This window comes from Lissotriton helveticus, chromosome 1_1 (genome assembly GCF_964261635.1).
Source record: "Lissotriton helveticus chromosome 1_1, aLisHel1.1, whole genome shotgun sequence".
NCBI lineage: Eukaryota > Metazoa > Chordata > Amphibia > Caudata > Salamandridae > Lissotriton > Lissotriton helveticus.
This window is the reverse complement of record NC_136057.1, coordinates 2,090,297,298-2,090,324,286: the sequence shown is the minus strand read 5'-3', so window position 1 is coordinate 2,090,324,286 and position 26,989 is coordinate 2,090,297,298. Positions and strand designations below refer to the sequence as shown.

At 39.0% G+C, this 26,989-nt stretch overlaps 1 protein-coding gene across 1 annotated transcript in view; it reads right to left on the bottom strand.

Moving 5' to 3' along the window:
* Nucleotides 1-26,989, bottom strand: part of LOC144756160 (vitellogenin-A2-like) — a 74,268-nt gene that overhangs the window by 890 nt on the left and 46,389 nt on the right. The window contains exons 20-34 of the mRNA XM_078645743.1: nt 24,080-24,265; nt 20,298-20,445; nt 19,456-19,681; nt 19,158-19,330; nt 18,180-18,761; nt 15,922-15,972; nt 14,819-14,923; nt 12,895-13,107; nt 12,609-12,751; nt 10,926-11,064; nt 10,698-10,833; nt 9,647-9,833; nt 3,710-3,798; nt 1,633-1,730; nt 1,356-1,537 (exon numbers count right to left, since the gene is read on the bottom strand). Coding sequence (XP_078501869.1) covers nt 1,376-1,537; nt 1,633-1,730; nt 3,710-3,798; nt 9,647-9,833; nt 10,698-10,833; nt 10,926-11,064; nt 12,609-12,751; nt 12,895-13,107; nt 14,819-14,923; nt 15,922-15,972; nt 18,180-18,761; nt 19,158-19,330; nt 19,456-19,681; nt 20,298-20,445; nt 24,080-24,265 — 2,638 coding nt within the window. The 3' untranslated portion in view covers nt 1,356-1,375. The remainder of the gene's footprint in view (nt 1-1,355; nt 1,538-1,632; nt 1,731-3,709; nt 3,799-9,646; nt 9,834-10,697; nt 10,834-10,925; nt 11,065-12,608; nt 12,752-12,894; nt 13,108-14,818; nt 14,924-15,921; nt 15,973-18,179; nt 18,762-19,157; nt 19,331-19,455; nt 19,682-20,297; nt 20,446-24,079; nt 24,266-26,989) is intronic.

Sequence of the window (26,989 nt, the reverse complement as noted above, 5' to 3'; positions counted from 1 at the left end):
ACTCTCCTGTCTACTCAATTGCAGGATTGGTGAATAACAACCAGAAAAATATGTAAGTGCCTAGGTCCATTGACATTGTCCAAGGGGCATAATTCCATTCATGCGTCATACAGCATATAAGCCATACCTGGGTAGTCCCTTTGCTTGACCAATATATGGGTCCACTTTACCACTCACTGCCTTGGGGAACATTACAGCTCCCTGGGATCACCTGGACCTAACTAATATAATGTCACCAAGAGGGGACTCAAGTTACACCTCTGTGATAAAGCCCAAAGACATTGACAACCTTGTAAGGTCACTAGCTACTCTGTGTTGTGGCATAATTTGTTCTCTGTTTCATTGGGTGTGATACGGGTCTCAGTTTGAAATCACAAATTTTGTGCCCAGTAAGTACTTTTCTGAACTGACTTATGTATCATTAGGTCTAGTTGGAAAACTCAGGCTCAGAGTGTGTCGCAATTCAACCTACCTCATTAATATTCATCAGGTAGGTCGCAAATTGCGACTCCTTCCACTTGGAGGCCATCACAAGGATGGTGGCCTGATGGTGTCAATGTCAACAGATCTCCCTGTTATTGGCTTTAAAAAAATCATTTTTTTTAATAAAGCTGTTTTCCCTAAAGAAAATGGCGATGCATTTAAAAAGATGAGTTTCATTTATTTGCTTGATTTTTTTAATTCACAAACTTGTGGAGGTTCGAAAAGGAACACTTCGTTTTTGATAATGGCTACCACGGCAATACGGGGGTTGGCAACATTTCAATGTTTTCAATCTGGATTTGGTTGCAAAGTATTGACAAACATGATACCAAACTGGCATTGAAGGGGCGCCCTCAACACACTAGTTCCATATACTGAACTGGTATCCATTCAGAATCCCGTATGGCAAATGTTGAATCTGAGGAAATATGACTGTTAAATGCTTTGTACTTCACAGGCATTACCATCCAATTGTTTAGAAATTAAAAATATTTTGGAACCACTTTTAGTATCATATTTCATTCCTTTAGCAAACAGAAGATGTAGTTATTCATGTGTCTGTGTGTAGGTGTGGTAACTGAGTAGGTGTAGTAACATTTGTGCATGGTGTGTGCGTGTTTAATTTGAAATTCACAATACTGTTTGTAACTGGAGATGAAATCAAATGTGCTAACATACCATGGTATTTTATTCAATAATGACTTAGAAGATACCAGGAAATTAAATGTGGGAAAACTACTTGAGTTGGGAGATGTACTATTGGATAAATGGGTCCCTCTGCCATTCTGTATTGTAGATTTGGTTCCAATAAAATGATGGCCACTCAGCTAGACTTATTGAACTATTCCAATTAATCAGTTTTGTCAACTCACCAGTTTTGAACCTTTCATCGCTATTGAACAGAACATGATTCTTCTGTAATCCAAGATTTCGCAAAACTCTCCTCATCTTTAGCAACAAATCCATCTGGCATCTGATATTCCTGTTCCCGCTCATCATCATGATGGCCACAAACTCCACATGTCTTCCCCTTCATCCACAAAGCTGGTCTAACCTTTATGATGAAAAAAGGAAAGAGACCTCTGATGTAAATCTATGTAATCTTGTCAGTATGGCCAACCACGCAGTGAGCGGAATGCACCAGAATACCTGGCATGTGACTCCATTGTAGTGAAGTTTCTCAATGCCGAAGTCAGGTGCGAGCAGGATCAGCCCATCAGTCTCCTTTTCAATCTTCAAATGCGGTTCTGAAATCAAAAGAAATGTAGTGTTGTTCAATTTCAAATGAACTAGGAACTACATAATATATTGTGGAACATGAGCAGCAGAGATCAAAAAAGTGCTAGAGATTAAAGCAAGAGGAGATAGAGATTTATTTTTTAATAAATAGGAGATATACATATAGTTTTGATTTGAAACATCTATTTAGAATGCAACAAGTCTGCAAATAAACATGCTTACCATGTAGGAGGGGTCCTTTAATTGATTTGAAAGGCATGTGCAATTTCTATCCAAATAAATACAGGCCTATGTTATGCCTATTTTATGCCTAATCGCACTTTATTGACTAACAGTAAAGGCTTATCAATTCCACGTTAGGTCTGACTCAATAATGAAGGGAAAATGCATTTGTGCTTGTGTGTCAGAATATTGAATACAGAAATATTGACATGGTCAAATGTTGTGGATAAAATATTGACAACCAGAATATTGTGTAAGGAGGTCTATAATAGTAAGTGAAGAGTTACATTTCTTAACTTTACGTCTCTGTATCTTAGGGATATATATTGTCGTGGTATTACCAGGGGAGTTAAGTATAGTAAATCTGTGCATACCTATGCCTACTTATCTTCAATATATGCAGGTCGTTCATACTCTTGTCACCTTACTTTTTCATGTCAGTTTTCAAAAATGTAATATTCTGGTACCATAACCACATGTGTATTTGATTTCACTCCTTCTGATATTTCTGATTCACAATTTAGCAAACCTACAACATTGCAAGGAAACATGATTCACATGTCATCAAGGCAGAAGATGGTATCTATGTATCCTCAAGGCAACATACATACAGATTTTGGGATCAAACTCTCTGCTGTAGATCAACTGGAGTAGCCACAAAAAGTCAGCGTTGAAAATCTTTGAAATGCGATAATTAACTTTATGTGATCAAAACAAAGTAAGATTTTCAATGTTTGTAGAAAAGACTGAAATAAATACATTTCAGATGTGAAAATAATGATTTCTTTACTTAAACATAGTTACTTTGGGAAACCTGTGTTGTTGCAATTGTTTTGATTTATGACAGCACAAAGTGCGATGAACATTTTGAAATTAGCTTCCCACCCTGGAAATATCATAACTACTCCTGTCACATGTATGAGAAAGTTCCTTTTAAGCATAAAAGAACAAAAGGAACACTCCCATGTTTATTTGCAAGCATAAGGGGTAGGACTAAGGGCATCTACAAAGGGGAAAAATCTACTCTCCATAGAAAAATGTTAGAATTACACATTTGCTAATGTTTACTCATGCACATTTTTTATGAGTGGTGAAAACTCAAATGAGTACAGATTTGGAATTAAGGATGCTCTTGGAATAGTATGACTGTCATGGATTCCCATGATGCTGCCTTAAAATGGTCAGGCAATCCTAAAAATTCAAACATCTGCTTCAAATATAAGAGTAGATTCCTATCTTTTTAAAGGTATCTTTGTGAATCGATCCAAGAGAAGGACAGGAATGTACATGATTTACTTATTGTAGGTACAGCAACTACTCAAATCTGCACCACAAATCTTACACTTGTTATGTATTTTACAGACTAGAGAGCCATTTTCCATCACTTTATACCATTTGAAGTCATAGAGAGAGTTGGTGACAAGAAAGGAAAGAATGCAGAGTCAAAAGAAAGGACAGGGAGAGCAGGATAGAGCAAGAGAACGGGCCAGAAACGAGTCTGAATTCATTTACATGTAGTAGCACAATAAAAAACTACAGCACTCTTAAATACCCTTAGCTGAGCAGAATTCCCTAATGCTGATATTGATGATACATCTGCATCAACTGCTAGCTTAATCTCATAATAGAAGCAAATGAGTCATACCAACTTATCAGCTGTAAAGGGGTAGGCCCCTACCACTGACCCTTAAATGGGTTCTCATTTTAGTTGGGAAGGAATTGATTGTTTGATTATTGATGCATCCAATAAAACTCTGTCACCTACCAGAATGTGATTCATATGGCAGTCTGTTCACTTCAATGCCATTTATCGTCAGCTTAATGGAGTCAACAGATGGATACATGTCAATATCGCTGAAGAAGAAGAACAGATTATATGTATGTTTTTAATATCTTTTACTTCCAAAGCAAAATCACATGCTTTGTTATGGTAAGTTTGTGGCCCAATGCTTATGCTCTGTGTGATGATTGGCGCGCACTTTGAAATTAATGAAGGCCCTTTCTGTAAAACCTTACATGTGGTCACTGCATAAACACTAACGCGGTCAAGTGATGGCATTCGAGGATTTCCTTGACATATACCCAAGAATGAACATTGCACCTTCTGATTCGACTCCAGAGAATCATATTTCTCATTTTTCAACCAGAAAGTGGACTTTACACACCACCCATACCACATGCCCCTTCTCTTGTTAGGGGTAGGAGGCAGCCTGGGTCTGCTTGATGGACCACCTTTCTTCCTATAGCCTGTATTTGTATTGCTATCTCATTGCTTTTCATTTGACATAAGTCGCATTTTGGGCTAGGACTGGTCTTGGTCAGTAAGCAGGTGTTAGTGTTTTACCATGCTTTTAATTACTGCAGAAATCCATGATTCTTGATACATATGAAAGATCCCTCAGTTAATGAATATGTTGTCATACTATAAGTGTTTAAATGGCCACATTTTGAATATGGATGCTTCTATTACAAGACTGCGAACTTCAGGAGGCATACCAATCAGTGTATAGCTCACTGTTAACATTATTGGCAAAATAAGCATTTATCACTAACTGGGGCAAACAAGTAGCAACGTGAACAACTACTCTTGGAGTCTACACAAGTTGTTGGAAATAGACTGAGAAAAATCATTCTGCAGGTAAAAAGTAATATAGACATTTGCTGCCCACTGCACCAAGCCCCTTCACACTATGTCCTACATAGCAAATGTTACTGCATATGAGCATTATACAAAGTAGCTTTAGTGATCAATAAAAATGGTGTTTTAAATGGCAACTGGTCATAGCAATACATGAATCTGAAACTGTTCCCAATAGAGTCAAGCTGATCACATGTTGCCTGTTTTTGCATCACCTCTGTAGTAATAACCCAATACAGAGCACTCAGGTTAAAGAAAGCTCAGATGAGAGCCAAAGGGCATTTTGGAATGAATATACACAAATATTCTAATACAATCAATCCAGGTAGCCACATGTGTGACAGGACAGGCTTTAAAACATGTGTAATCATTAGGTAAACATTCTGTCCTTCACTCTCCCCGTATGACCATCATTTTTATTAAATCTGATCATTGTTCCCTGAGGAAATACAGACTTCCTATACTATTAGGATCCCTTACTGTGAATAGAGCAGTATTACCTGCTATTGCCAAGTCCTTTAATGAGAATAGTTTTAAACAGAATTCAGCTGAGCCTCAATGTCTGCTTTGTGGTTTACAAAAGGCATTTGATAACCATTCCCCTTTGACTTCTAAATGAGTTTCTGCACCATAGTACTCCTATGATTTAGCACAGGACGAAGTCAAACCCCACAAGCTACAACGCAAATGGAGGGGATTATTCTATGATCATGATAAGGAAGAGTTTAGAAAAGGGTTAGCTCCATACAAACAAAATATTTTTGGGGGTCAGACAAAATAAAATAAAAATTAATCAGTGACTCTTCAAATAAGCAGAAAGGAACCTTTTTGATTGTGGAGGAGCACTTTGGCATTTCTAAAATATTCTCTTGCATGATTCCAGCACAAGTCTTCTGCAAGCAACTTACCTCATATTTGTGGAAAACATTGCCAGCTTCTGTCTAGATATTTACAGAGGTTTTTTCCCTTCTTTACCAACCTAGAATTCTGGGGCATATTACCAACAACTAGCGATAATTTTTGTCTCTAACTTGTTTAGAGACAAAAATTATCGCCGCACATCGGCGATTTTTATCGCAGATAAACCTTGCTAGTAGCAAGGTTTATCGCAAATGCGATAAAAAACGCCCGCAATGCATGAATATCGCTGAAAAGTCAGCGATATTCATGCATTATCGAGCAAATGCTCTTAGCCATGTTATCCACCTCCCATTGGATAACATGGCTAAGAACTGCTCAGGGCAGGTGTTAGCTTTTGGAGATATTCGCGCTTAGCGCAAATATCTCCAAAAGTTGGTAATAGGAGATAGCGATGTTAGCGACTGTTTCCAGTCGCTAACATCTTGGCACGCCCACTTTGCATATCATTAGTGATAAATATCACTGACATGCAAAGTGGGGCCCATGATGGTCGCTATCTCCTATTAGCTGTCGCTAACTGGTGTTAGCGACAGCTTGGTAATAGGGAGATAATTTTATCTCCGCTTTCTTGGCTTTTAAAGCCAAAAAAGCGGAGATAAAACCCCTTGATAATATACCCCTCTGTTCTGAGAATGTATGTTTCTTCAGTCCAGATGACTAGGGAAGACCTACTCTCTATAACTGCCAAAGCAAAACCAGGCACCTCATTGGAACCTTGTTGATCAATTACCCAGCACTAAACCTGAGCCTTTGTCTGTTTAATTAAATTCTCCACTTGAACAAGGATTAGTTCCTATCACCCTTAAAGAAGGAATTGTTGTTGCAAAGTAAAAAAGACAGTCAGTGACTCATCAGACACAAAGCGTATCATCCGATTTCACTTTACACAATTATTGCCAAAACCACAAAAAATATGTGGAAAGTATTCTATGTACTCATTTACAAGAGACACAACTCTTAGATGACTCACACGCTGGCTTTCACCTACCACATATTACTGAATATGTTCTGTTATCTATTTTAGATGACCTACAAAGGGACTTGGATCAGAGACTCTTCAATGCCTCAATCTTCCTGGACCTATTTGCAGCATTTGATATAGTTGATCATATGATCGTACTCAACCATATCATTAGAGAAGGCTCAGAGGGGAGTGAAATTAATTGGATCTAGTGTTTTCTTACTAGGCAATATCAAACAGTAACATTGGCATGGGGTACCACAGGGATCAACATTATCCCCTCACTTGTTCAATATAGAATTTACTCTTCTTGCTTTACCCAGAATGGGTTTAGAAATGTATATGTTTACAGGCCACTTAACATTTCCTCCTAGATTGGGTAATTGTTCTTCTTCCCACAAGGCTTTTAAAGCCTTTTTATTTAGAATTAGATAGGAAACATAGGCTTAAACGGAATACTAAAATAGCTGAGGTTTTAGTCATTGATGGGAAATCTTACCTGTAGCTGGACTCTTTTTGGCCTCTTTAAGTGAAAGATCTCTTCACCTCTTTCCCAGTAGTGGAAAGTCTGAGAGTCAAAACTGATAGCTCATTAACTCTGTTCAGTTTTTATTACATCGGTGGTCTCTTCATTTTTTTAAATTTAAGAATCTTTACTTGAAGAGACTGCAAGTGGTGCAAAATGCAGCTGCAAGTCTGATTTTGAGGATTTGCACCCACCGACCGTCTGCTTTAAAGGCTGCACTGGTTTATCGTTAGCTAAAGGATCCACTGTAAGATACTCTACATCACTTTTAAATCTTTTATAGCTATTCTCATACATGTGTAGCTCAGCGAGTGGTAAGATATTGCCCTGACCGCAAGCAAAACTCCTCCTCAGATAACAGGCTAAGTATTCCTAAACTGTTTAAAGCCAGAACCGGAGGGCACAATTTTGCTTTATGTCCTTCAAGGTTTTTGAATCCTGTGTCCCTCAGTCTTTGAGCAGAAACTAGTCTTGTCATGTGAACTGCAGACCTGACATTGTAAAACTGAATTTTTCACTTACCGTTCAGCAAGCATAATTTCTCTCATTTCACAGCGAAAAAATAATTTGGTGAATCTGTTCTCTACAAATAAAATCAATATAACTCAGCATGACATAACTAGCCATAACATTTTAATCCCTTACTATCTCCCTAATATTTCAGTACAGAAGATATTTCTGTTGTGTGCATTAGCACCAAAAGATTTAGCACTGTATAATAGGGTGCATTTCTGAATAAAGCAGAGTATACACAAAAGTGTCATAGAGGCTGATTACAATGGTGGACAGACTTCAGTCCATCCGCTATCGTATCGGCGATGTCTACCGCCCGCCTACAATGCGGCTGTCCCACAGGGCTAATTATAATGCGACTGCCACTGAGGCAGCCACATTGACAATTTTTGTATTGCAGCGTGCTCTGGATCTGCAGCACTCGCCACAGTATAAATCGGAGACCCCACACATATCCCTGCACTATGTGGCAGGCACCATGCAGTGCCAGCCACATGGTGCAAAGATATATAGGAGGCACCATAGGAGCCTTTGTCCATGGATCGAGGGGAAGGGGCCCACCACCCTCCGCAGCTCCATGGCCCCCACAGTCCATGCCAGAAACCTCAGCATCGTACTCGATGCTGAGGTGGGTAATCTGCCATAGAAAGGCTGGCGGGTAAGGGACATCGTAATCCCTACGGCATTGTGGGGACTATGAGCACCTCCAATGGACCAACAGAATCCTTGAGCCAATCGGATCCTGGGCAGTCGGTCTTTCCGACCTCCACACAGCTGCCCGCCATCAAAATGTGGCGGGCGGTAAACTTGATTAATGATTAAAATAGCTGAGAGACCGCCACCGACAGCCGGTCTGTGGTTGTGGTCTCCCATTCATTGTAATCAGCCCCTTCGTTGGGCTTTCAAGATAAGAATTTGCTAACTTCCAGGGGTTAATTCTGCTGGGATGCCACAAATGACCATTGGCTTTCATTCTGAGTAGGTAATTGAATAATATTCCTTCTGCAACACTAGTCAGTTGATCGTTGTTGCTCACTGGCTGGGAGGAATTCTGGTTTACATATCTTTAGGTTCTCATCCCGAGCTATTTGTCCTCAGACTGAAAGATAGTGTCAGAAGCTTGTAACTGAAAGTTGTTCACAAGACTTGTAACTGAATGCTGCCTTATTTTCCCTAAAATAGCGATTTGGTTATTCTTATTTTGAATTGCTAATCCTAGTTCAATATTAAGGTGGGAATGGTTCTACATTGACAGTTTGACATGATTGACCTATGATCTCTGCAAGTTGATTTTTTTGCATTCTCACCTACGAGATTTGCTACATATGTAAGGGTCTTCTGTTTATAAAGATATATCGATTACTTGAGCTTGCAGTAAAAAGGCACATCTAGACCACCGAAAAAGGAATTTCTGAGATTACATTTCTGCGAATTCCTGCATGTTATACTATTAGAATATAGTGCTTGAAAGGTCATCCTGCATAAATATCATGGACAACATATCAACTAACAAAATATTGTGAAGAAAAGTAAATGAAAGAAAGTATTGATTTACTATACCATTATATATATTAACGGATATTAACGGTTCAAGGATGAGGAAGTGGGATTTTGATTTTTGATATTGATTTGATTTTGATTGTCAATAGTTAGGAAAGAAAATGTTTGTACGATGGGAATTCTTTCTGTGATATTGTGGAATACAACCTTACTAAGTACACTTATGTCATAGCACATTTCCCCACACTGATACCTATGTAACTTCACTTGCACTAGCTATCTTGCGTGTGAGATTGATGAACAAATGCATCATGGAGTGCAAAATGAGAGCTGACATTTTTATGAAGTAAACACGTTAATTTCAGTGCTAGATTAAAAGCATCATCGAAGTCCACAGAGGCCATCAATTGTGTAAAGAAGAAATGGATATTTGAATAGCTCAGCACAATAATCTTAGTATAAATCTATATAGCATACAACGTGTTATTAACCATAGAGTCAACCACTTCTGCAATCTGTTCAATCATAAATATCATTAGATGATCATGTCACACACAAGGAACACATTTCTACTTATTTTTAGAGATGAACATCACATATACACACTTTTCAACAATCAGCTTGTAAGAATGAAAATACTCACTAGCTGCCAAGTTTGACATTGATGGCCTTTTGCTCGGAAGACTCTTCCACTTTCTTGACCATCACCAGGAAGTTCAGATCAGGACTACAGTCTTGGGCCAGGACATGGTAGCAGCTTCTGGGCATCGAGTAGTTAAAAGCGACATCATTGAAGGTGGTGATTGTGTCTTTGGAAACCGTGCAGCGACCTAAGAAAGATTAAACAAAAAGTCAAATAATTATATTTGGATACCTTATCATACCTTATCATAGGAAAAACCTTAAACTCTAAAAACAGGGCATTGATTAACAATAATACACTGGGTACTGGAAGTGATAGGACACTTTTTTAAAGCTTGATGTTGCTGAATAGACCCCCTTCTCAGACTTAGCTCCTCAACAGCCTCCTATTTGCTGATGGGGAAATTCAAGGAACGGAAATGTCAGAACTTAGCCTATGTGATATTCCTGCCTCTGACTTCATGATGCCTGAGAGCAAGGTTACCAAAGGTAAAGCCAAGGGTAACTGCTGGCACTACTAACTGGCATCCATGTTTAAACAATTGCCCCATCATCAACACCAAGTGCATCTTTGTGCAAACCTTATTTTATTAATGCTCACATCAGCTAAATGAGTGCACATTTTCTTCTTCATGCTACACAATTATTTTGCAAATGTAAAGTCATGGTTGCATGGATTAGAACAGGCCTTATTAAAATCCTGTATCTATTGCCAATTTCAAAACTCATGCCTGGACCGTGGTATGAGTATATATTATTGGAGTGCTGGATATTTGAGTGTTTAAAAGATTAGAAACCTATATGTTTAAATAATTATACTTAAAGTATGAAGCTGCAGCGGGTTTTATTGGGATTTGTGCTCAGTCATTTATAAATAGGAGAAAATGCATATATTCTACATTTTGCAATTTTATATTTTAAGGTTTTTAACATAAATGTGTATTATGTTCCGATGTGAATTAAATTCCAGACAAACAGCAAGTGTGTCCTTAAAATATTTGTGCATTAGAGTTCAAAGGAATATTTCGATATAAGTACTGGCAAGTGTTTACCTCTTAGGTTGTCCAGCAGGTACTCAGGGGCTTCAGTGAAAATATTCCAGCTGGGGGACTGAAGGGCTGAGATCTGTGTAGGGTGAGCAGCAGGGATCGCAACTGGAAGCTGAATGGATCTGTAATAAAGTGTGAGCTGCAGAGGAATTATAAAAAGGCATTACATATTGATGGATCCACCCTTTACATAGATAGAAATGTGTTACTGTCAGTGTCTGTAATACTTACCTTTGGAACCTGCATAACCGCATCAATGGATCTTGGAGAGCTTAGTGAGAGGACCACTGTTGCTTTCTTAGAGGGATTTTTCTGCAACTTTTCTGAGAACCCAGCGACAAGTGCAGCTCCTGGGACAAACTGTGCAGCCCTGCATAGATGAGAACACATTATTTTTTTTATGCTGATTTACTCATTTAGATGAAGCATACATTGAGGAGGTAAAGTTTCCATTAATATAATGCTCTGTGTTGTAGTAGCATTTTAAAAAGCTAATTATGCTCCTTAATGGCTGAGTTTGGCTTGGGTTGGGAATGAAAAAATAGTTGATCTATTTGTAGGGAGTAATTTATGATCATTTGAGATTTTGCAGTCTGTATATTTCAACTTGGAGTCTTTCCTTCAATCATTCAAGTGCATGTTCTGTACTATTATAGCTAATGGCAATCATTTCATCAGCCCTTCAGCACGGCTCACATATTCAGTGCCATCACTGGTGAGTTAGATCATTCCTGAGGATTCCTTTAGAGTGTAGTGTGTGGCCTGCCAACCCCCCCAGGTCATCAGAGGCTCTGGCCTTCACACTCCTAGCAGAGGACATTCCAGCAGATGCAGCAATCACTCCCTGCCAGGCATGAATTTTTGCGCTGTGCAGAGGCTTCATTAAAGGTTCTGAATATATGATGGTCCACTATGCGACTTTACATAAGCGTAGCAGTCGCACCACCCTAATGGCTTGTTATGACTGCCGACTATGGACCTGCGGTCCCATGATTCCCGGACCACCATTCAGTGGTGTTCAGCAGAAGAGCCACCTGAGGTACACCTTCCTGCACATAAACAATCTTAACAGGCGATTTGCTCTAGCCATGTGTTTTGCAGAATGCAGCACATGTGGAAAGAGCAAAATACAAGGAGAAATGAAACAATTTTACTCGTACCACCTGCTTAAGACCAGGTATTTCCTGGTCTTATCTTTGGCGCTCCCCCATACCTTGTAAATATTGGGCAACGTCAAAAAGCAATGGGTGTTGCGCCGGAATGGCGGCTGCAACACCCATTGCACATCCATTTCACGCTAAGTGCTGCATGAATAGCGGCATTATTTACAAGGTGGCGTTAAGCTACGTTAAGTGGCTTAACTGCACCCTGTAAATAAGGCGGATTTAACACCACCAGCACTTTGCAAAAAGGATGTTCTTATGGCGTTAACTCCTTGTAAATATGCCCCCTGTTCTCCTAAAGCTCCACCTCAATTTATTTAGATAATTGAAAAAATGCTCAAGAGAAAAATGTCTAAATAAGCTCAAAGATAACCTACAGGTAAAGCTGCAGTGCTAGTACAGTTAGTGGGGACTAACGTCATGGACCAAATGGCTAGGCATCTGGTTTATTTGTGTTTTAATTTGGGTACATATTGAACCTTTGGACTGAATAGCATGTACAATTTGTTGGTCTATTTTGCAGGACTGCAACAGATACCATTTTGAATTCCCAGTTTTATTTTGTGTATTCTTAAGACTTACCCTCTTGTGTAACATTTTTTTAAATACAAGTTGAATTGAAAACTACTATAGTGATAATGTGTAAGTCACAAGGGAAATCACTTGTCAGTGTCTACTTCAGAATATAGCATTTCTTGCATTCTATGAATATATACAATTAGTAAATTGCTACATAATGTAGAAGTGTTACCATTTTCCAGCCGACTTTAGTTTTGATGGGATTCTGGGCCACTCCACCTTCAGCCTCAAGCCCGGTTGGCTGCCAAAGTGACCAGTTTGAGCCTTTGCAGCAATTTTGTAGTCCTGGCAATTCTGACCCCATTTCAGATAGGCCTAATCATAATGTAACACATGTCATATATTAAATCCGATAAATTAAATATAGAGGAGATGTTACTTTCCCTGTATCGTTAGCTCTCCCCATACCACCTCCCCCCCCCCCCCCCCCCCCCCCCGGCTACATACGGCTGTCTCACCTGTGCTTCATGAGAGTTGATAACGACTGCATTTGCACAAGCGCGCCATCTGCTGGAGCCTGCGATTTCCACTGCATAGGCCTGGATCTGGGGCTTGGAGGCGTGGTAGTCGGCGTATACGATCACCTGGTATCCTTGTTTCTTGTTGTCATTTCTCACAGCTTGAGCAGTAACAGCCAGCACTGGGGGCTTGTTGTCTCCCATAAATGCAGGCTAGAGGCAAGTGACAAAAGTGCAAAACTGCTATTAAAATGAGGGCCTGAAAACTCTTCACAACACCTTTGTTCTGTTAAACGTCGGACAATCTGCTCGAAGGAAAAGCCATGTGCAAACATTTTTGATTTCCATAGTTGGGACTTGCAATGTGTTTCATCAATTTGTGTACACTTTGCAATGCAAATGCAACTGAATGCACATATGATGTACAGCAGAATACTGAGAATCCATGAAGCTAAGGACTGCTACAATCCATCAAAGCAAACATATTGGCTTCTTTCCAAACAGCTATTACACAAATTTTACAAAAGTTGTCACCTTCTGTGGGAAGCCCTGGCTTCTAAGCCTTCGCCACTAATTATTACAAGGTTTCTTGGCCTACACCCGTCATGAAGAATGAAGGGTGATGCAAATGTTGTTTGTCAACAATCGTTAAACTGTCATCTGTTGTACAGGACACTGATGTATCAACTTGTCACTCATGATTTTGTGTTTGTTTAAGAATTACTTAGAGAGCTCCAGTGCATAATCTGGAGTATGTATAGAAAGCTGATGCATTATCTGCATTAAGAACAAAATAGTAACGCAGCATCTAGAACACAGATTACATACAGAACATTAGCATATTGTCTGGAATACCTCCGAAACAGTAATCCATGGTCTGGATAACAAGCGGGCGGCATCCAGTGTTTCTATGACCCACCTAAGACTCCTACATCTTGTGAACTGTGTATAGAACACGAATAATGCAACATCGGGTATCCTTTTATTTGCTTTACACAACGCTTATGCCTAGTTCACTTTTTTAGATGGTTTTCTATGGCTGTAAAGCCAGAGCGCCGAAACGCTTTGTAGGAGATATAAATATAATGTATAAGTATAAACATGTCCCTGTTAAACAGAAGGCAGGAGAACGGCTATGGCAATGCATTAGAGTGAAAACTGATTAACAATCAGGGGCACAATAAAGACAAGTGTCCAACAGTATTGCTCTTTCAGAAAAACGAGATTATGCATTTTGTAAATCATAATATGAAAAAGGCAACATGGCCTTATTAAATGTAGGCTGACAACTTGCAGATTCATATATATACAGAGTAAAAGGTATGTAATAAGTAAGATCTGCCAGACAGCAGATGCTGAACAGAAGCAAGTCCAAATGTGATATTTTTCAAGACAAAATAGAGATAAACTAAAATCTTTTTTGCAAAGCTCACATTAGAATATGGCAACCAAACAAACAGATCGGTTTTCGTGTCACACAAGGTAGTTTGACCATGGCAGGAAGCAATTCAACTTATTGAAAGTTCATTTTTGTCAAAACCCTTTTGAACATATCATTAACATGTTTGAAAGCAGGTGTTTATCAGAGGTAGAGTGGTACAATGTCCATAATTGCAGGGTTACTGCATAGAAAACCTGTTTCAAAGTAAGGTGTTTTAGAGTTGTAGGTATTTTTAATTATAAAATGTGTTTGCTTATAGAAATGTGGCCACCCCAGAAATACAGATTGTAATTGTTTGGATGACACCCAGAGTCCTGATACTGTGACCCACCCCTTACAGAAGTAAGTGAGTGTTCCATCTCCACTTCCTCAGTGTTGGCTTAACGTAATTTGTTAATTTGCAGAATCTGAAAAGGAGTCCTCCCAAGATGCCCGACATGGGGGGAATAATGTAATACTGATCTATATTCATGCGGCACCTACCCTCTGAGATCTTCTGGCATTGGAGGCGCTGCTACTGCTGCTGCTTGAAGAGCTGGAGCTGGACTGGGAAGAGGCTCTGTGTCCTGAGGCTCTCTTCTTAGGATTCTGGATTATTACAAAGTAGTTTATGAAAATGCACAGTTTAAATGCAGTTTCATACATAAGAGTTATATCAATAACTTTAAAAAAACAACTTTAAAATATAATTGCAGGCCTGACTGCTACTTAGAGATTGTAGGACTAACTAAACCCTTACCAGTGAGTGTGGTAGCCAAGTATTTCGGCGTTTATGTTAAACACAATTTTAGTCATCTTTCTGTCCTCCTGCTAATGATGGATTGGATTGAGGTATGGCAGGAATAAATGTGGGTCACAAATTGACTTACCTCATTAATATTCATGAGGTAGGTCGCATTGTGCAACCCATTGGGAATCGCTAAAACACTGGGATGGTGGCCTGATGGGGCCAGCAGACCACCATATCTGTGTTTGCTTTTAAATAAAGTAATATGTTTTTTTAAATGCAGTCCATTTTCCTTAAAGAAAAATTGGTTGCATTTCAAAAACAGAAATGACAAGTTTTCTTTAACCTTAGGACCACTGCTGCTCATAAAAAACGTTTTTGCATACATTCACAAAGGGGAAGGGATCCCAAATGTTTTGCAACCGCATTTCCATTACAAAATATTCACACACACCACTGAGTGTCGCTATTAGGAAGGGAACCTTTAACACGCCCCTTCTTTATACCAAATCGCAAACCAATTTTGAGATTCGTTAACAGGTTTATCCAATCGCAAAATAGGGTTTGGTACATGTTAAAGGATTTTTGTGGTCGCAAACAACCCGATTCGTTCTGGGAATCGGCCCGTTCTGTTACATCAAAATACCTACATACATCTGACCCTTAGTGCTCAACTTAGAGGAATGGCTTTGATTCCCACATGAAAACTGTAAAACCCAACATTCAGTTTTTTTATGACGTATTAAACATGGTGCTAACATTACAGAAATATCACTGTTCATTACAAATAATTCGAGAAAATCAAACAAGTATTATATATCATAAATATTAACTCCACATTATGTTGAATACAACTTACTGAGCTTCTGTATGCTGGGGTGAAACGTAGGTCATAAATGTCAGGGTTCGACTGCAGGAGAAAAATATGAGAAAATACATGTTTGGTGGGAACAATGAAGTGTCGGCCCTTTCTCTAAACATTCGATTCATGTAGCTCAAACAAGTGATTATCAAGCCTGATGCATCATGTTCAACACTAGCTGCATCATTTACAAGACTGTCATTGCCAACATCTTTCCATACATCTGCAACCAAGAACAGAACCTCTAGCAAAACATAAACAACATGCAGCTGAAAAGTCTCCAAGCTGCAAATGAGGAATTGCAAGAAGAAAGAGTAGGGATGAAAAGCCTACACTTATTCTGCGTCCAAAGGTTGGAACTATATCCCAAATAAAATCCAGTAGGTCACTGCTCCAGTTCTGGAAGGAGCTGCAGAATCATCTTTCCAAGAAGCACTCCATCACTTCACTATTACCACTGCCATTTAATCTAAGGTGCCCCCACTCCATCAGTCCCCCATCTCTCATGCTTACCGTTCATTCTACTATTAGCTTCATAAACCTATTTACTTTGTTCCCCATCCCCGTCTTCACCTTATTCCAACAAGCCCTATTAATTCTCACCTATATATATATTTTATCTTGTCTCCTGTACATCGTTTTGTTGCATTGCAGTTAGATTCACACTTTATGAATCACATTAAAATGTACTTGATCATCACTTGAAATACCACTAATATTTCACATTACCAAACATATTTCACATGAAATGAAATACTTGTAAATTTATGTTTAAAACTCAACTTTACTGCTAGCTTAAACCTAAATGGTGCACATCCATTCTTTCATTCTTCAGATAAGATGCCATGATCTTCTATATTAGAGGTGAGGGAGCGATCAAGTCGAATGAGTGACAGTCTGTATTCATTTATTTTACCTGGACAGCCTCTATTTAATGAGTTTCTAGTTCATCTAAAAGGCTTAAAGGGGGAGTCTTTATCATGATTTCATATATATTGTCACATCCAATTATGCACGGTGTTTACACACCTTTTGCGACAGCGTACGGTATTTGGTATTGTGCAATTGTACCTACACTCTAACGGAGGGTCGCTGTCTTAAAAAATAATGATATCTTTTAAACATGTTCTCACAATACAGTGATTTTTTTTGCGTAGTGTTGCTACCGTATTGCTGTAAAAAATGTGGTTTGTGTGTGGCATTACTATTGTATAATTAAAAACCTTCCTCAAGTCAGTATACATTATCAGCAATGTAATCAGCTGGAATCACTGCTGAACACATACAGATTGTTTAAAAGCAGGATGGAAAGGAGGTAAAATCACACATGTGCCCCCCTGAAGATGAACACACAGACAGATCTAAAGAACATGAAGAAGAAGACGGAAAGTACATAGGCAACACTAATGAGAGCTCTTGGGAGGAGCCATCGATGTACCTAAGCAAAGTATTACTGAGGTCACATTTTCGAATAATTGAATTGAAGATTCTCCACTAAGTATACCACATGAGGCTTCAGGTAAAAAGAAAGAATTGCAGGTCATCCACTGCTCATCACCTGAGAGGATGCTGGTCAGGAGGCGCCTTTATACACATGCTATTGAGCTGCCCAATCATATAGATATATTGGAGAAGGGTGAGTGTGAAACTGAAAGCAGCATTCAGATTTTATCTGGACCTAAAAGCACCTACTATATTTTAGGGCATATGGGAAATTAATGATGTCACTAGGAATAAAAAATCTTTAATCAGAAAAGTGTTACTGTAGTAACTAAAGCAAGTGTACAGAAATAGTGTAGTCGCCCCACATCCAGCATTGGAGTAGTAGCATTAACTGGTGAACAATGGCTGAGAACGCAATGTAAGACACAATACTCTGCCCAAGGGTTTTGATATGATTGTTGGGGTGTGTTTGGAGCATAGTAGGCTGAAGTGAGAGCTAAGAACAAAAGCATTACAATGCACACCTCTAATTAACAAGTGTAGAATGCCTAATAATCAAAATGAATTAACTGTATGAAGAATGATGATACAGTGCAGTCTTTGTGCTCTGCTCTATCCTCTTAGGTGAACTAGATTCTTTCTCTGACTATACTCCTGTATGACTATTGGGTGTTTATTCAAGGTTAACCCCATCGGGACTGCACATGAAGTCAGCTCAGGTGCAGATAAATAGACTCATCCTTGAAAATTACTACTTTATTATATCTTTTCAAAAGTTTATCATTCATATCACAATGAAACGAGTACATTACCCGTTTCCTGTGGGACTCGTTGCTACTGCTGCTGCTGCTGCTGCTGCTGCTTGCACTGCTAATGCTCCATTGATTCCTGCGATTATGTTGATGCTGTTGTTGGCTTCCATGGTGAGAAGTTTGATGGCGCCTGAGACTTTTTCTTCTATTGCTCCTGCTGCTACTGCTGCTACTGCTGCTGCTGCTGCTGCTGCTACTGCTGCTACTGCTGCTGCTACTGCTGTTTTGTCTCTTTTTGTTTCTGTTCTTACTGGCACTGTTGCTGCTGCTGCTGCTGCTGCTACTGCTACTGCTGCTACTTTGACCTTTGTTCTTTCTAGCATTTCTGCTATCTTTTTGCTGAATGCTTCTTGAGGGGCTGCTGGATGATGATGATGATGATGATGATGATGATGATGATGATGAGGAGGAGGAGGAGGAGGAGGAGGAGGAAGAGGAGGTAGAAGAGGAACTAGATGAACTTGATAAACTGTTCTTCTTTCCAGCCTTTGCAACCTCAGCAACATTCGGATTATGCTCCTTAGAATGTTTGTTTTTCCTCTGGTTTTTCTTGTTTTTTTTAAGCAAGCTTCCATTTCTAACCTGCAAACAGAATAAGAATAGGAATACAAGATCTTTTAGTTGCTTTGCAAAATAGCATCAGTTTTTATTAGTCTAACAACACTTTCTTGGACAGTTATATATTGTCAAAAGGTGTTTGGTGTGACCAAAGTCATTTTTCACAATGCACCATGCACTGTCATTTCAAATGATGTTCTTCTGATTATTAAATAAAGTGTGTAACAGATATACACACTATGAATTAATACAAATTTAAAATAAAGAAGTATGCAAATATATTTGTCCGATATTGGCAAAACGTTCCTCAAAATAGTTATAGTTATAGTGAAATTAATATTTTTAGAAAAGCATTTAACATCATTTATCATGTCTAAAAACAACTACTTTAGTTGGCTAGTATAATATTATGCCAGCTACCGTATATTCTTCATCAATTCCTAGAATCTTCTTCAGCTTCATTTGAACCACAGAGTCTTCAAGCTCTTCACCTTCGTTCTCCTCCACAGTTACCATGGTGATTATTTTTGATGCTGCTTTTGGTCCTGCCTGTACCTCTAGCATCAGTTTCTCGATAGCTGCATCTGTATGAGCTGTAACCAACAAGGGTAATTACATTATTTCATACAACCTATAATATATCTTCAGATATCAATTATGTTCAACAGTCTGCACCCGAACACTAAAAAGAAATTGCTCAACTGTTGTGAAGGGGTACCTGGTTTTATGATAAGCTTGGCTTCATTCTCTCCAATTAATTTGTACAGAGGTGAATTTCTGAGGAAGGCAGCATTTTGTGATTTGTACTCGAGGCAGACTTGGAAGCCAAAGGTTTTAGCCTTCGCACAAGCCTGATATGCATTAGTACTTCTGGCAGCAGAGTGGTGATCTCTATCTTCTGCGGAGTAGGCGTACCTCTTGGACAAAAGTTCAGACGATACTTCCTGATTTAAACATAGAAAAATGATTATTAATAAATGTGTTTTTAGTGTTTGTATATGTAGTGCACATTGTGATTATCTTGCTAGGTCTGTGCATTGTGTGACTATGTAGCAAATACTGGTTAATTACTTTCTCTCTCTGTTTGTCTGTCTTCCTGTACATATAGCTAGCTAGTGATCTTTGAGTCTGTCTTTTGTGCCTGTCTGTTTATCTGTTGCTCTCCATCACAGGCAGGCAAATAGAACTCCTTAAGAAGTAGACCCTATTTTGTGAACATGAAGTCAAAAGGAATACAATACAACTTTTGCAACTAATTTTCATGTTATTCTTTGACTTAGATTTGTTTTAAAATCCAACCCATTTATTGAATTAGGTAAAGTTTGGCATTTTAGCCATATTCATTTCTAAGTAAGTTTCACATCTGGTCACACATTATTCTGCTTTGCCCTGATCTGACAAGTACGTATTTGATTCAAAGTTAGCACTAAGTTTGAAACCTTGCTTATTTATTATTCTTTTACATCAACCAACATTTGAACTATAAACAGAATTAAATTATCTTTACTGAAATGACCAATTGATTCTCTTTTCAATGTGAAATAAAAAATGTCACATTACCATCATGCTCGCAGCCTCTGCTGATGACTTTCCTGTTGTCTCAAAATGTTTCTTAAGAATGTTTGGCACAGCTCCTTGTGTCAGTAATGGGGTTCGCTTTGCTGTATCCAGGTCTTCTACATTTCTTGTAACAGCAAACACCTGAGCTCTGGGGACACAATTGAAATACTGTGAATCTGTCAGATGGACTGGGACTGGGGATGGTCAAGAGGTTTCAGAGGTGAGGTTTACATTATGCATTTAGGGACAGATTTATCATTGACCTGCGTAACCCTTGCGCCACGCAAGATGGCTCAAGGGCGATGCAACTACTAAGACAGATTTATCACGCCACTTAAGGCCACCTTGCGTGGCTCTGCCTGGCTTGATAAATCTAGAGTAGCACGAGATGCAGAGCAGATCGCTGCGTTGCTTTACTCTACCCCCGGAAGGAGTTCCATGGGTGGATAGTGGGTGTCCCAAGCATCCACCCTTTGATTTTGGCGCATTCCCAGAGTTATCAGACCTGGGAATGTATCAAAATCCTACACCTCGCCAGGTGAAGCGTAACAAGGAGAAATGTCCTTATTTCTCCTCATTGTTTCTTCTGCCTATGTGTGCTGCATTCTGCCACAGCAGGTTTGTTTTTGTGCAGGAAGGTGTACCTTCCTGCACAAAATCAATCCTGTCTGCAATGCAGGAACCCTTGCACCGTGGTGTAAGGGTGCCTGCAAAGGTGCTATGCAGCACATTGTGCACTAGCCCAAGAAAAGGACTGGAAAGCACTGTATAATGTTAAATATGGCATACTTCTTCCCTTTCACGCAACACAGTGCAGTGAGGTGGTTTGCTGCGTTGCGCTGCTTGAACGCTTGATAAATGTACCCCATAGGCTTTACACAATGTGATACACTTGTAATTTTCAGGAATAGAGGGAGAAGTGTGCTCACAAAGGTGTTCACATGGCAGATGTTCTGATGAGCATATCTTTTGTTTTGTTAACATTTCCACAGATGCCTCAGATTCCCATGTATAATAGCAATATTAAATTCACATACTAACGTGCATCTGGCATGCCCTAGAAGATTGTCCCAGTACTGAAGCCACAGAGCTTATGTTCTCTTAAACTAGTTGATTATCCATGAAGGGTTCTTTTTGAAGAGTTTGTTGTTTATGATCATTCTAACTAAAAGCCACACATTTAATTGTGGCTTAAAAACATGCATAACAACACTGGGGTTACAACAGGAAGTGTGGTACCAGAATATCATTGTCGGATTATCATCCAATTGAAACAGTTTGCCTTACAAATTCCTTATAACAATATTGCCTCTTGGAGTTAGTAATAGAAAACCTGCAACAAATTGACATTTTTGTAAATAATATGCAGGACACGATGTTTATGTTAGACCATATAGTCTCATGTGCAGCCTTAAAGCTATACTCCTACTTGCCTTTATGAAACCGATGAAGGTTTAAGAGAGGAAGGTTAGAAAATGTAGAAACTGGTGAAAGTAATCAACTTCACCCTAAGGATGATTTTTGGAGATGTGGGATAATGTTATGGAGAGTTTTTGCTTACTGTAAAGAAGTGACAGGCTAAAAATCACAGTTTCAATTGAACCCTTGACTGTGATTTCTTGTGGCAATTTATCCCTCAAGATTGCTGCATTTAACTTTATCTGAGCCTTAAATGGTAGCTATTTAGGCTGTCTGTGAATTGGTGATGGCTGCAAATATTTTAGGGCTTATCTCATAGCTCTTACATCTGTTTCATGGTTTGCTAATAAAATCCTTATGGCCTTTCAACACACTCATGGTGAAGGACATTGCCCCATACCATCTCATCACTACAGTTTGCTTTTTGTATACCAGATACTGCCTTGTATTTGCATATATAGTAGCTTTTCAAATTTATTTTGATAGCGACAAGTGGCATATATTTTATAAATACCTCATCAATTAGACACAGTACTCGTTAGGGTGAAGTTGAGTCTAATATGTAAGTTCCAGCCAGAATGTAGGTAAAGCTAGGTTTTATTATCCATGGCCAGCTCCGGGCAGTGCTCTGAAACTCAGCTGACAATATATGTGATTAATGACTCACTGTAATGTTTAGTTATCAAGGTCTAACCTGACCGTGTAAATTTAGTTTTAGTTGTACAGCTGCTAAGCAAAAGCCAATCAGGTCCATTTTCTGTGGAGTGGGTGAGGGGGGGGGAACAAAATGGATGACACTTCCTACAAAACCCAATACTCCAGTGCACTATACTTATTGTAACTCTTTATATTTTCCTTCTCCATTCCAATAAACTCAGGTACGTGGTTTTCTGAAGCAACAAAACTTTTATTCTTGACATATATACGCCTAAATATAATGGTAAAGGGGGATGTTTGGTATGTAAAAACACAACAGAGACTGTGGAGTGTTTGCTGGAGTATTTGCTGTGGGAGGATTAGGGTAATAGAGCGAAAGGCTATCTTTGAATACTACACCAACTCTCTGTACCTTTCCGTAGGGAGAATGGTTGTCTGCTTATTAGGAATGATTCCGCATTTTCAGTTAAGAGCATTCACACCTAGTACAATTGGCCTCATGGATTCTCATTGAAGCCAAGACTGCATGCCCATGCCTTCATAAAATCAAATTGTAGCTGGGTGGTGTTTTTTCATTTATCTTTTAAACGAAGGGAGCATTTCATGAGACACAGCAACTGGTTAGACCATTTTGTCCCAAAGATGTTTTTACTGTATGTCAGTCCTTTTGTCTTACTAAAAAGGGATGCCCAGAACTTTGATAATTTACCAGATGGGCAATGCAACACAATGTTCTTGAAAGTTTGTGTCATAAAGGGTTTCCAGTTCATAAAGTTAGCCTAAGGTCGGCTCTGGTTATTGATCAACGAAAATATGTTGAGAAGTGGACACGATTGTGACCTATGTATCCAAAGAGATAACATTGAGGACTAAATGACTGGAATCTGTTCTTTATTAACTCTACTTAAATGCCCTCTTGTTAGAGAATTGTTTAAGTTATGTCTGACCTCAGCAATCTTGCTAGGCGAAGCTACAGCAACTTTGAAAATAAATAACCCTTACTTTAACATATCACAATACCAAAGAACATATTAAGGGCCAGATGTATTATGCATTTTACCGGTCGCAAATGGCCCATTTCAGATTGGTGGAATGCTTTTCACAAACGGGAAGGGGGCCCCAAGGCACAACTTCCCCTTTATGAATTGGGACGCCAATATTTTTTCGGAGCAGGCAGTGATTCCACAGCATACTGCCCACTCTGAAACGATGAAAAGAAATCTTTTAATTTTCTTTTCTGAAATGCATCCCATTTTCCTTTAAGGAAAGCGGGCTGCATCAAAAAACTGCTTTATTTAACAAGCATTCACAGACAAGATGGTCTGCTGACCCCAGCAGACCACCATCCCTCTGAGTGTCGGCCATTCCCAATGGATAACAAATTGCGACCTGCCTCATGAATATTAATGAAGCAGGTCCCTTGTGACCCATTTGGGAATCGCAAACAGTGTCTGAGACGCTGTTGTACGTCAGGTTTTGTGGCTCGCATATTGCGAGTTGCTAAAAATCGCACTGTGCGAGCCACAAACCCTGACAGTCGTATACGTGAACCATGAATCCATTAGTTATAGAATGCAGTCAAATCAATTTCTCAGGAAATATAATTACAAAAGAACTTTTAATGATGAGGAAACAAAAATTGTTCATTTTCAACAAATCCATGTTAATAATATGTACATATTTTAAATAATAAACAGATGGAATACCTGGTTATGAGGAGTTCATTCTCCTGCTGGCATGGTGCTGTCTCAAACTTGATATTTTTGGCTTTCATGTCAATCTTGGCTGTGAATTTCATTGGAGCATTTGCACGAACCTTGGCATGAAACTCAATTCCAGCCTGGATGAGGTGGGTGTTGATACCCATAGTTGCCACAGTGTGCTTGGACACACTGAAAGAGAAATCAAAAGTACAATATTTGCTCATGATCTCACAATCAAGACAAAAGTGACATTGTGGACCTGCAGCAGAAGGTGGCCATTGTAGGTATGCATTCATAGAGTAGGAAACACTTATCTACCACCTATGTGGTGAGTATTTGTTAACACAATATGTTTGACACTGGGATTGTAGAGGATAGCCAGAAGACTGAGGTAATATGAATCTCATTTTAAAGTAGTGTACAAATTCATGTAGGTACTGACCTAAGATAATGTCAGTCATTATCACTTTGAGGCACATGAATCAAGCTAATTAACGATGGCAAACAGGCCGATTCGACGAATCGCCCCCTTTGCGACCGGTAATTAACCTTTTGGGATGCATCAAGCCCAAAGCCATTCACGAAATAGGTTATCGCAAAATTTGTGATTACCCATTTTGCAAATGCAGTTAGGTAATCACAATGTGCGATTCCCTAAATGCAGTGTAAGATGCATTCTCAGAATGTGACTTTGCATTAAGGAATCGCAAATTACCATCAACTTCAAATTTATGGTAATTTACAATTCCTTAGAAAAATTCACCAAATTGACTTTTTCTAAGTGCTATGTGGCGCACACACATGCCCTTAGGGCATGTGTGACCGCCACATTTGCACACATGCCAATCCGCCACATTTGCACACATGCCAATTTGGTGGGTGCATCAGGGTGGCCTTGTGGCCCCCTTGCAACCATAAAATTCCATTCGAAATTTGTGATTACATATTTGGTGATCGCAAATTGCGAATGGTTTCTTTTTCATTCCTGTAATCCTTTAGGCCCAGAGGAATGAATGGGAAAGCATTCCCTAATAAAGACTCGCAATTTGTGATTCGCTATTAGGAAATATTTAGGAATCGCAATTTTTTGGGCGAAACCCACATGCACAGGCAATTGCGATTCCTTAATAGTGATTCCTTAATAATAACTATTAAGGAATCGCAATTGCTTAGCTTGATGCATGTGCCCCTTTATTCATTGATTATAACGATAAAAGGACACTACAAAAATCATAATTTAAAGACAACAAAAGCACAAAGAGAAAATTAATTTCAAATATTCCAAAACACCCTACAATATGTGAATAAAAACACCCCCATCCTTATAACATACAAAACAATTCTTGTGCCAATTCCTTTCAAAGTAAACCTTATACACCCAGGACATCAATTAAGCATTCATCCCCTGATAATTATAAAAAAGTAAAAAATATTTCATATCTTGAGGCTTCGTTTTTTCCTTTCTCTAACCGCTGAAACTAAAAAACTAACAATGTTAAAATTTTCCCATACATTATTCAACATCTGTAAATATAGTAAGGCAGGCCTTACCTGCACAAAATCCCCACTCTTTAAAAATCGGTCCAAAAAAATGTTTACAGATATGCAGATAGTATTCGAAATACATGGTAAAGTGCAAAGGGTCATGGGTGGAGAAAATATCACAGGAGCAGGGACCAAAATCTTCCACCCTTCACCACCCTGTGGTTCTGCCAGTAAAAAATGCAAATAAATAAATCTAAACCTTATTAAAAGAAAGCGGTGGTACGGCTTTGTTACTTCATTTAATAAGGTTCTATTGCTGGGTTTGTTTTCAGGAGTGAATGGGCTCGTACCATAGGTTTCATCAACTCTCTGATATCTCTTTCAGCTTGTACCATACATAAGAAGTGTTTCTTGACCCAAGATAGATCCTTATCTGATAGCTCATTTGGTGAAGTTGTTTGCCCTATCCAGGGATGAACAGTCACAAACAATCTCACGGTTCATCTCTAAATCGGGATTGGTCCAGATCATCATCCATTTGAGCAACGGGGCCACACCAATCAGATCTGACACAAAACCAATACCCAATTCCTGATGGATAATATAAGAAGGTGTTGATTGCGGGAATGCTAACAAATTTCTAAGGCATGTATTCTCCACTATTTGGAGGTACTCCACCTCCTCACAGCCCCGTATAGCAGATCCATAATTAGCAATAGCAATACATTTTGCTCTATATATATTTAACATGGCTTGAACCGGCTTAGCCCCAAACCTGTGTGCAATTTCAAGAACCGCTACTGTTGATGTTACTAAAGCGTTTCTTTTGGCTTTCTTTTGCGGTGCCCATTTGCCCTTGTCATCAAACAAGACCCCTAAGTATGGAAAAGTAGTCACCCTAGATATTTTGTTTCATTTACAATAATTAGTTTTTAATTTTTGCGGTCTGGAGCCCATAATCATAGTGTGAGATTTAGTCAAATTAACACTTCAATCCAGTGAGCTCATAAAATCTGCAAAGGAACTTACAGGAGCACAATCGCTGTGCCCGCTAATAGAAAAGCATCATCTGCATATAAAAGTGCTGGGATTAACCGCTCCCCCACTCAAGGGATATCTTTACAGGCTATACACAAAGCGGAGTCTAGATTATTAATATATAAAGTAAACAATAAGATAATGTGTTCTGCCACAGTATATAGAGAGAAAGGTAAAGGCTGACCCACATTTAGGAATATTATGCTGGCTTATTCTTGGATCATTGGCTTGGGTAGCAATAGAACAACAACGCTTTACTTCTGAGATCCTTCGAATTAAAGGCACTCGGAGAAAAGGAGAAACATATACTAGGGGCCTAATGTAGAGTTTGGTGGATTGGTTACTCCTTCACTGCCCACCTTATTACAAGTCGGTTATATCCACTGCATT